This window comes from Falco cherrug, chromosome 6 (assembly GCF_023634085.1).
Source record: "Falco cherrug isolate bFalChe1 chromosome 6, bFalChe1.pri, whole genome shotgun sequence".
Classification (NCBI taxonomy): Eukaryota; Metazoa; Chordata; class Aves; order Falconiformes; family Falconidae; genus Falco; species Falco cherrug.
In genome coordinates, this window is record NC_073702.1 from 22,341,591 (window position 1) to 22,353,243 (window position 11,653).

The window sequence follows — 11,653 nt, forward strand, 5'->3', positions numbered from 1 at the left end:
ACACTGGAAACCCACCTGGGGGCTGACAACTAGAGCAACAGGCAGAATTGCATTAATGACCATCACTTATTTTTTGTTCCAAATTATCAATGTAAATACCAGTGCCATGACACAAGATCAAAAGATTGTAATTGCAGAGTAACGCTGTCAGTCTAAGTGTGCTCTAATACTTTACTGGGAATACGGTAATGAGTAGTAAAATATATTTACCTATTAATTGAAAACATCTGAATAGCAAAACAGTAATAACACTTAAATTTCTTTTACAGATTATTTACAAAAAAAACCCCTTATTCATACAAATACTATTAATGCATTGTTCTTCTCATCCCAGTCTGCACCCACACACATTCCACAGTGGAGCTTTGCACATGAATGTCTTCTGCTTCAATTAATCTTGGGGACTTCACTGCAGAGGCAGCTAGCAAAATTATGCCAGCCAGTTGCTTACAAAGTGCATTCTTATAATTAAAGAGCCAGCAATGACACTATTTTCCTTTAACCCGCTAATGCTAACAAGCATCAGGAATTCCTGCAAAGCACCATGCAAGACACATGCGTTTAATGCTTAGAATTTTATATTGTTATTTAGCAATGAGACAAGTTTCTGGGGTTTGTTTGGGTTTTTTTAAAGATTTAAAGCGCCTCATACCAAACCGTGAAGTGTCACATGGCATCAAATGAAGTGCCGTCACAGTTAAGAGCCTAATGCAAAGATGAGGCACACACTTCAAATACACAAGTCAGAAGGGTAATTTCCAAGTGATGCTTTTTAGCCGTTTTTAATACATACTTACATATAGGGGAGCTTCTAGTGTTGCAGACACTTAACTAGACATGCTCACGTTAATAGTATGTTGAAGGGACATTACTTTACAAGGTTTTATAGCTATTTCCATGGATATGACATCACATTTGTCAAGTTTAACGAATTATTTCAAATAAACAAGTCATTTTTTTAGTGCTTACACTGCAAAAACTAAGCTACAAATAGCAAGTAAAAAATAGGCATTATTTTAATCAGTAAATGAAACTCACAGTAGACAATTATTCAATAAAATACTTTTATTTATGTACACAGTGTAAAGATGCTGTACCATTCAACAAACATTATATTGTACCAGAGCACGCTTGAATTTACTTAACACTTCTAAATTCACTTTAAGTGGGAGTCTCCCTGAGGTTAAGAAAGGTGGCCTATAACTGTACACTGCATCAATATTTAATCAGTGTTATCAGGAAAAAGCAAAAAAACCCTGAAAAATTAGAACATGGGTACTTAGTGGAAGAAGGGCCCAACAGTAACTGCTGAAAACTTATTAGACAAAGGTATCACTGTGGTAACATGACTGCTGCAAGATCATGACCAGTACTGCAAGTAAGAGTAAATATTACAGAAAAACTGGTGGGTGGGAGGGAAAACAATGACAGATTTGGGGAAAAAAACATAAAAGACAAGACACAAATGGAGGCAAACACAAACTGCGATTTGTGAACGCTGTATGAAGACAGTAAGAACCAGAGACTTGGCCAGGGTGTCTTAGATCAGACATTTTTCTTTACCAAAACCAAACCAAACCCCACAAAACACTCCCACCCCCATCATAATTTGTTGTCTCAAACAGCACTCCTTGAATAAGCTTGCCCAGGAAAGCAGGATGAAGTCTCCAACAGTCACCTAGGTAGACAAAAAATTCACCCAAAACCATAATATACAAGTTTTCCAAATCATGGAAGGAGCACAGCCTGTGACCTGATCCAGCCACTGCTGAGGCTGACTGTGAATCTTCTACATGAGGTTGCAGATGAGGCCTTATGAGAGGCCCAACAGGACTAGAATTAGTTTCACATTAACAAAGTTTATAAACAAATTACGGCTAGTCTCCCTTTGGGCTGAAAAGCAGCACTTAAATTATAAGAGTAGTTAAGACACCAAAACCCTCAGAGAACTTTTTCAGTGTTTTTTTGGAGCAGCAATGCAGTCATCCACAATCATAAGCCAGAAAACCCTCTTGAAGGGAGCAGCCAAAAGGCAATGAAGAAAACACTCAAGTATTACAAAAAAAAAAAAAAAAAAAAAAGAGGCTCTGTGTAACATAACTAGTAACTCCAACCCTAAGCCAGCAAGATGAAGAAGAAAGGCTGTCTGTATTTTTATGCCCTGTTGTATTTCTAGCTGGGCTGTAAAGTGCCCTCACCTCTCAAACCAACTGAAATGAGTGCGGCTGTTTGCTTTATTGCATAGCTCTCTTGTTCTAGCAGTGCTTAGGTTAACAGGTGTTCTTAGGTATTATTAACTAGGTAGTTAAGACAGGCAAAATATTTTTAAATATGCCATAACAGTCTTTGCATTAAAAAAGCTCACAGTAAGATAGATACCGAAAAGGCTGCCTTATTATGATAAAAAAATACTTTGCATGAAAGACTAAAAACCCACTTAAAATTACAGAAATTAACAATACAAAATATTAAACTTTAAAATTTTGGTGCCACTGACATAACTATCCATCTCTTTGCTTTAACCACACCTAATTTTTTTCAGTCCCATATTCACTACTAATCCCAATCCTCCATGTTCTTGTACTTCAACACATAGAAACTTCACCACCTTTAGCCAACCACTACAAGAATTACAGCCTTGGCCCAAACTTACTTATCTTCTGATGCTTCCATTTTCTGTTAAGATTCTTCAGAATTATGTGGCTGGAACTTTTATAATTATTACCTTGTTTTATCGATTCCAAACATTTAAATTTTAAGCTGCATAGAGCACAACACCATTTTGATATCTGGTTACTCACCCTCTGCCTTCCCCCCTGGAACTCCTACAAATGAGGTCTGGATTCTGCAAGATAGGCATTTGGATATCATAGCTGGGTTCAGCTTCTAAGGAATTCATCCCTCCTAAGGTACTTTTGACATTACTCTCCTGCACACAACTCCTCAGGAGAGGTATGTAATTTCAAGTCTTAGAGAACTCTTTTTTTATATAGGAAGGCATCCAGACATGAGACACTGCCAAAACACAACAACATCATTCTGGCCTGCTTAGAAGGTAGCACAAAATTTAGATTTTCTGTACTGAGTATCAGCAGAGTAATAGGTAGGGTTGCTGTGTAAAATTACTATGACCCTCTCAGCCCAGTTTTGAACAGGCAGTTTCAGATATTCACCATTTCATCACTATCAACAAGATCTGGCTACACGTTTGTGACCTAATAGGAAGACGTTTCCTCCCCTTTACAGAGAAGCTCTTAACTCTGTGCTTGCTGCATTCCCTAATTCACTTTATGTAATCTCACCACTAGCTTTCTCCCTTCACTTACCAAAAATTAATAAAATGTAGTTGTTTACACCACACAATGCTTCCCGCACACACTTAAAACAATACACTCCACCACAGATGAGTACTCAAAGCCTCTAATGCATGCCATGACCTAAAAATCTTCACAGCTTGGTCTTGCCCAGTCATTACTTTGGAAAATAAATCTGTGTAGCAGTCACATCACACTACACAACAACGTTTCAACTATCAGGCTTTTTATCTCACTAGTTCAGTGCACCAAAACTAATTAGTAGCTTTGTCATTCTCCTGCCACTGGGCGTCACTCTCTTCCATCGTGATCTTTACACCTTTATCCACTTCCCAACATTTCACCCAGAAACCACCAGACCAATACTGTTAGTGGGGGAACATCTACTGCAATTTGCCAAGTCCCTGTCTAAAAAGTAACCCTGTTCTTTAGGTCAAGGAAAGATTCAGTGACATGGCAGGTAAAGTGCAAAGGATTGTTAGCATCACTTTGTATGTTCTTCAAAGTAAAATAAAAATAGTAAAAGAACAATTGAACTCCTGAAGGAGGTGATATGGGGTTTCCTCCACAGAGGAGTCACCTCAGATTCTAAAACCCTCTATAACTAAGAAAATTTCCAAAAATAAGAGAAACCATAAACAGGAGCACTAGCAGAACTAACTGCATGACCACTCACGTGGTCAAGAAAGTAGTTTTAATAACCAACCAGCAATCTTTTCAGGGATGAAACAAAGTTAAACATTCTGTCATTGCCTCTTGTATTTCACTGATTTCAAGTCTGGAAGGGACCACTATGATTACTTAGCTAGACCACCAGTATAATGAATGCCTGCATCCCCATATGTATATTTGTGATGGATATGAACTCTTCCCATACTGACAGCAACATGGAAACTACAACTCACTTTGACAGTGAAACTCAAACAACTATCTTCCTCAAGTGCACTTAAAAGAAAAAAATAAAACCAAAACCCAAACACAGCCATGACTGCATTCTACCACTGACCAGTTCAGCCCCTTGGAATGACTTAATGGCACACAGGAACTAGGTACCCATGCATACCTAACTTGGGTCATAACTGACCTTAATAAACCATTTAACATAGTTTCCAGTATCAGTATCTCTGACATATGTGAAGTAGAATTTAAGCTAAACTTGATTCAAGCCGAGCTTAATAGACAACTAAACTATAAAGCCACTTTGAAGCGTTAGGACAAAGGATGCCGTTATAGAACATGTCACTACTACATCATCAAATACTGTCCAACCTGATGGTTGGTGTAATTCTTAACTAAGAAGTCTAAGATCTTTTGTGTATGCACATATGAAACAAACAATGCTTTTAAATACTTTTGGTGCATACAGAATACTACCAGCAAGGAATCAACGCATTAATGAGCTTCTCGCAAAGGCTTCTAGTTCACGGGCAAAGAATTACTTCGCATTGTATCCTTCCTCTACCCTATTAGGAAACAGATGTTTCAGTGTTATATCCTCTTCTTCTGCTGTGTTTCACCATTCAGTTTTCCATTTTCCATTGCTTTATTTTCAAAGTTCCAGTCAGTTGGGCTGAGGAGTTGCTGAGTTTTTTTGTATGTCCAGTATGGGTTGAGTATTAGTGTAACGGCAAATAATCCCGAAAATAAAACAATGAAATGAAGTAGTCCCAGATTTTCCATCACAGAATTCCAATTGAAAATACACACCCACCACATGTGGTAAGTAAGAATCATGCGACAGTGAAACAGGTGGATCATCACCCACTGGTTTGCCTTCCAGAAAAAGGTGTTAGCACAGCCAGCCTAGAAAAACAAGAACAGAAAGTATGCAGAAGTGATAAGTACTTCAAGATAAGGAACTGAGGAATCTGTAGAACTAATCAAATACCCAGCTTTCACACACGCATACTCTCGGGCATTTTTTCAATGCAGAGCTATGATATTCCACACGCATACGGCAACCCAAACTCAGAACGAATCTGACCATCTCACTCTCCACACGCACACAGCATCGCACAGAAATCAAAACAGAGGACTACAGAACTACCATCATGACAAAAGCAAGTATCACAGTAACATGGATACTGGTTAGATGAACACAGTTTTGCTGAAAAGCTGTCTAGGGAAACCACAGATTACTTATGTACAAGTGAGATGCACGAAAACTGTTACAAACATAATTTGAAAATTATCATATTCTTACCTTTAGAAGCATCCAGGAAATGCATGTTGAGGGAGTACTCATCTCCAGCAACATTCCCATCAAAGGCAGATAATGTCCAGATTTCACATTAATTACGAGACCAGCTAAGCCACCAAAAGCAAGCAAGTGATGAACTACCAAGAACACATCAAATGTTCTAAAAATAACATTAGACACGTGAACAGCTACATTTTCAAGCAAGAAAAATCCAGCAGCTATTAAACAGTTAAACCAACTCCACTTTTGCTGCGAATACACTTTGTCAGCATGGAAAACAGGATCTATGAGCAAAGCCCATAAGCCAGCAACACAACTCTGGAGTCCGAACATACCACGTGTGACTGCCATATTCCAAAACACCTTCTCCTTTGCATGTAAGGCACGATAAGTGGTACTTATCCATGAAGACAACCAGTGAGACAGAAGAAATACTCCCAAGTAGATTAAAAAACCAGCAGCTAAAAATGTCAAACGAACTTCCCATAAGAGATAGTCCCAGTCAAAAATGGTCCCAAACACTGGGTCATCCTTTGTAGGATTCATTTCTTCTTTTTTACAGAGCAAAGTTTTGCATGGGGCTTCTCACCCACACTATAGTCTCCTTTATGCCTATTCAGCCTCTGCTATTATGCAAACCAGAAACCATGAACTCTTCCATCTGGAACAAGGAGAGAAAAAAAAAAAAAAGTGAATTTTTAAGTCATCCATATACATAGCTACTAAACCATAAAGAACTCATTTCCACTGCAGTTATGTCTTTGGTCCTGTTGCCATTAAGCATATTCAAACCAAAGACAGGTAGCCAGACAAAAAAACCTTTAGCAATGTGTTTTAAGATTAACAATTGGGCTGGAAAATCTGTGCTAGTACAAAGTAACACACTGAAACAAAAGCTGAAGAGGGCAGAGTAGAAAGGCAAGAAAGAGGAAGAGAAAACACAAAGTAAACTATTTTCTTACTTATTTCGACAGCAGTGTGCTGTTATTGTACTCCAATATTCTCCTACTCCCCTGCTTTTCCCTCACTGGTTTTCCACCACTTCCCTCACTGGTTTTCCACCACTTCCCTCACTGGTTTTCCACCACTTCCTATGCCTTTGGGTGCAATTCAGAATCTCAAATACAGATCCGGGACATAAAACTACAAAAACTACACAGAAAGCAGGACCAGTTACACAGAAAAGGGCTTTCAGGATCATATCTCAAAACAAGACTTTGCAATCAGTTTCTGAATATTAAACCACTTTCCAAAACAAAACATACTCCAAAAAGGCAAGAAGATTATGGAATGCAGACAAGCAGCATTAATATGTATTAACAACATTAGTGTAATTAACTGAACAGCAAGTGCCTCAAGTTCGCTGAAAGTTCCTGAACACAGCACAGTTCAAAAACAACAAGTGTGGGGAGGGAAGAGCCAGATACTACTAAAATATCTGAATGCCAGCTCATTTTATGAAATATTTAAGTGATAACAGCGTGACCACTGGACCCACCGCAGCCTGTAAATGCTCAAACCCACAGCGCGTTCGGCAGTTCGGTGGGAGCTACACCAAAAAAGCCACAACGACCACCTCGTACAGAGCCCCCGGCGGGATGCCCCCGCCTCCTCCAGCACGCCGCAGCCCCGCCACCACACGCCCCCCCTGCAGGGACCTGCTCTGCCCGGCCGCCGCCCGCAGACGCCCCCTCCAAGCCGGGGCGGCGGGCTGGCAGCGCCGTCCCAGGGCCCGATGCCCGCCCCACGGCCCCACACCTGACAGCACCGACTCGAAGGTGGGGTCCCAGCAGCTCCCCCCACCTACCGGCGGAAAACCCGGGGTAACCTGCACTAATCCGATGGCACGAACATACCCTGGCCAGCGCGACCCACTGCGACAAGCCTGGCCCCAGCCGGGCCGCGGCAGCTTCCCCGCTCCCGCGCAGCCCCCGCCGCCGCCGCCCCCCGCCCCACCCGCCGAGCCCCTCACGCAGCGCCGGGGGGACGGCCCCGGCGCACAGACCTCACTCACACCCGCCGCTGCTCACCGCCAGCGCTGCCCGCGATGGCGGGCCGGCCCTTCCCGGCCCCGGGACTGCCCCGGCGGCAAGCCGTCCCCACCGGCCTCCCGGCAGCGCCCGGGCCGACCCGACCCGCCGGGGCTCCCACAACAACAGCCCCCAGCGGCGCCGCCGCCACACGCCCCTCTGCGCATGCGCCAGACGCCGCCGCCGCCCCCGCCCCCTGCGCGCTGGCCCGGCGGCACGAACCACCGGCGGCGCAGGGGGGGGACGCGCCTAAACCATTTGGGCAGGAGGCGCGGGGCGGCGGGGCGTCTGGCTCCGTCCGGCCCCTCGGCGCCGCGCCGCCCCTCCGGAGGGGACCCTTGCGAACAGGGTGTTCCGCCACCACTGAAAGGTTAGCATTTTACACGCGGCTGTTCCACAATAACAGTACAAAAAGAGAACGAGCAGTGATGCCATAGCCGGTACCTTCAACTGTAATTACCCAATTTCATTAAAGACGGCAAATTATTAAAGTGATGTCACGGAGTTCTGCTCTATGAATCTCTCCATACTTGTGGAAACCGACGCTGTCATCCCAGGGACTCAGCCTGGCCGGGCCCTGCGAACATCGCCGGGGCCGGTGGCCGAAGCCCCGCCGGGCGGGCGGGCCCGGGGCCGCGCCTCAGCCCCACGGCCGCCAGGGGATGGCTCAGGCCCGCAGCAGACCGGGGGATTCTGCCAAAAAGCCAACACAAAAATGAGATAGAATCAAGCTACAGCTTCCCGTACACAGAGGACTGGCCCAGAACAGCCGAAATCCGAAGCTGGGTCGGCTTGTGATGGGAGGCCAGAGCTGGGCGACCAGTCCTGGAAGCCTGAGGCGTGCCCAGCTGCCGGCGGGGAGAGGGGAGCGCTGCTGTTCCCTGTGGAAAACCGAGTCTTGCCACAGGATAACTGGGCAGGAGGCGTTTTGTGCATTTGCTTTTAATGGCTAATGCGGTAAATCTGCCCCTGAGGGACCCCCGGAGCTCTGTGAAAAGTAAGACCTGTTCATGTGCTGCCTCAGTGGTTCAGATACGGGCAGCTAGCCTCAGCTGTTTGTGCGAAAAGTCTGGTAACAGCACCTACCCGCCTGCAACTCATGTAACCTGCTGGGTGTGAGGTTCGGAGGTATCACACCTTCCCTCCGAGCTCCTCTGCAGGCAGCCCCAGGTGACACGAGGGTTTGGCTGGAGTCGTGCCCACGCACCCAGACACTACCTGGGTGCCACAGACGTGAGTCACACGCCAGAGCACACCCACCACCGCACTACCAGTAACCTCATCTCTGGCCAGGGCGCCCAGGCTCAGCAGTAAGTGCAGGGTGAGAATTTTCAGCCAAAATGCTTATTTCATGCAGAGAGCACACTCATGATAAAGTGACAGAGATCCTAATGACATGCACTGCCAAGCTGGCCTTGTAGACCTAAGGATTCGTCTTTGCACAAAAGTGAGAGTAAAGTTGTTGCAAAGCTTTGGGATACAATCAGAACCATTTACTAACCCTGACAGGGAAGAGGGGCTGTAATGCCTTAGAGATGCTAAACAGAGGATTTGGGGGAGCTGTCACTTGAGAAGTGCTTCGTAGCTGGTTGATTATTTGTTTAATAACCTCTGTTCCTTGACAGATGCTGGACCTGTCCTGGGTAACATGAAAAGGATAAGAAAGCTGAACAAGCAAAAGCTGGGTGAGCTATTATTGGAAGAAGCTGCCCTCTCAAGTAACATGATGCACCAAGGTCACGTGCTTTAGGGTCCCCTACTTTTATTTTTCCCGTAGCTGTCTTTAAAGAATTTCTTTAAATTTTAACACCTTGAGGCAAGAGATTTTTTTTACTTACATATGAGGAACCATGATCATACTATAAAAAACAAGATCCCAGATAGACTGTTGTCTTTCCTGGGGATTTTCCTTGTCTTCGCTGCCTTTCTTGCCTTCTCAAGCAATATCACATGTTTTTTTATTACTACCAGCAGTAGCCATGATGAAATAGTTTAGTGTTACTTTCTGAATCTACTGATACTACAACCATACTTAGTGACAACTTTGTAATAGGTGCCTCATTATGGTAATTACGATCACTTCAGGTATTTCAGAATAGTTTTTCCTGCAGCAAGGCTCATGTCCATATTATGTCATATTCAGTTTCCCTTGTACAGCCATTCTGGCTGGATGCTACAGCATGACCTGTCCAAAGCTAAATTTCCTATCTGCACTGTCTCGATTTTGGAAGAGTTCCTCAGCATCTTCAGAATCTCATGGCTGGAAGAGCAAAGAGCAGCTCCAGGCAGGGAGCCCTGCCTGCAGTCTGGATTATCTGCCCCTTGTAGCTAAGAGCCTCTTTACGCTGGTTCAGTATTGCTTGCCTGCGGTCAAGAAAAGAACATGATTTTTTTGCCCATTACAGTATCTGGGTTTGGTTGCCTCAATAGCTACACCTATACAGCCCCCCATGTGGGAGCTGGCTTTTACTCTGAGACAGGGTGGCTACATCCCAGCTGACCACTGAATATGATTTTAGCACATACTATCTCCCAAAACATCCATAGAAATGTTGACCTCAGAAGGTAATTTTGACCAGACCCCCGCTTCAAATGGCCAATACCCAGGAAGTGTCTAGAAAAGTACTAGTTGGCATAGGCTGGACTTATTCCAGGTAGCATACTAATATGTAAACATTGCATGACGTAATGAATCAGTAGCTCCAAATACAAATATTTGTATTTACAAATATACATATAGCTGATGATAGTTTAAAATTTCTTAGTTTTATTGCTGTCTTTTTCTTCACTCCCCAAATCAGAGTGAGACAATCCAAAGTCCTTTTCCTGCTCCGTGTACTTTCAGAAGCAAACTAGTACCTTCTCAGTGGCATGAGACCACCTTAAAGGCAGAGGCTTAGGAGATGTGTGTGGAGGACACAAAGCCAACCAGTGAGCCCTTCAGTGAGAGGGAAGCCTACAGTTTGTGGAGAGGCTGCAGGATGACGGTTATAGGACATGTATGAGTGCTTGTGTGTATGTGTGGTGAGAATACAGAATATAGCCAAGTGGTACTTATATGTCCATTGGCAGTGAGTTATGCGATTTAGGGATGAGTTGAGAAAGGAGTTTTAATCCCATTATCAAATTAATTAATCCATCCATTGCAGACAACTATTTACCCTGTAAAGATTTGCCTTCGACATGGAAGGGCAGAAGAGTCCAGAATAAGCCACCCTGAATTCTGCCTTTTGCTATGGCAACAGTGGAAAGTTTTCTCTGTACAGGAGTTACGGCATGATGGCAAAGTGGCCAGAAATTATCTATGGCAGTAGTGAAGGGACGGAGATTGGAAGGAATCCTGCCAATGAGGCTGTTCCCTGATCATTTTATGGCACACTGTCATCCTCTGAGTAGCATATGAAGGAACTGAAGTTAGCGTCTTAGGTTATTTTCATTCATTTTTTAATTCCAGAATACTAGGAACTTTTAGTCAGTGGTACTGTATGTTGAACTAAGCCCTCTGAGTATAAATGAAACAGGAGCTAGCAATCTTTCCAACAGAGGATGAAAAAAAATAATCTACTGCTACTTTAAATGTCAAGACCTTGTTGACTTCTCAAAAGGTTTTAGCCCTCTCTTCCCAAAGTTTCAGAAAAGCTTGCACATTTCCACACCGATCCATGCATGTACGCACAAGGTGTACTGACCTGTCATGTAATCACATATCTTCAGTTACGTGGTTCTTTTTTAAACTGAAATTTGCTCCTCTACCACCTACTAATCTGCATTCAAATCTGTGGAAGCTTTACTACTAACTGTGGGAGCTTTGCTTCAAGTCTTTGGGAGTTTTACAACATGCCTGCCTCAAGGAACTCTGTGGGAATACTAAATTTGTAATCTTGCTTAGTTAATGTTTTACACATACTCTCAAAGTTCTCCTGATTCTTGCAAACAAGTACTTATGCAGTGTTCCTACATGCAAACTACAGTTGTTCCAAGGAGCACTTTGAACATGCTTGTTTAAGGCATTTTTCCTCTCAGCTAATAGCAAGCATACTCGACTTCTTTCAGAAAACCTGTATTACAAGGCCTTCGTGTGTGCCAAGGATTCAGAAAGTCTTTACATT

The 11,653-nt window shown here is 43.7% G+C and overlaps 1 protein-coding gene across 3 annotated transcripts; it reads right to left on the bottom strand.

Annotated features, from left to right (window-relative positions):
* Nucleotides 1–1,567: 1,567 nt before the first annotated feature.
* On the bottom strand, nucleotides 1,568–7,708 carry CLN8 (CLN8 transmembrane ER and ERGIC protein). Of its 3 annotated transcripts, none has more exons than XM_055714524.1 (3): nucleotides 7,545–7,708; nucleotides 5,518–6,175; nucleotides 1,568–5,117 (listed from the first exon to the last, which is right to left on the bottom strand). In XM_055714524.1, the coding sequence occupies exons 2-3, from the start codon at nucleotides 6,058–6,060 to the stop codon at nucleotides 4,803–4,805; spliced, it is 858 nt and encodes a 285-aa protein (XP_055570499.1). In that variant the 5' UTR covers nucleotides 6,061–6,175; nucleotides 7,545–7,708; the 3' UTR covers nucleotides 1,568–4,802. The 3 variants fall into 3 exon arrangements, with proteins under 3 accessions (XP_055570499.1, XP_055570500.1, XP_055570498.1); XM_055714525.1 differs by having other exon boundaries at nucleotides 7,529–7,708; XM_055714523.1 differs by having other exon boundaries at nucleotides 7,520–7,708.
* Between the last annotated feature and the right edge of the window lie 3,945 nt (nucleotides 7,709–11,653).

What these genes read in the sequence shown, in the direction of transcription:
- CLN8 (XM_055714524.1), bottom strand. Translation starts at nt 6,060, where the DNA reads ATGAATCCTACAAAGGATGACCCAGTGTTTGGGACCATTTTTGACTGG. An exon ending in TTTCCTGGATGCTTCTAAAG is followed by an intron (nt 5,118 to 5,517) that starts GTAAGAATATGA and finishes TTGTTTTTCTAG; the next exon opens with GCTGGCTGTGCTAACACCTT.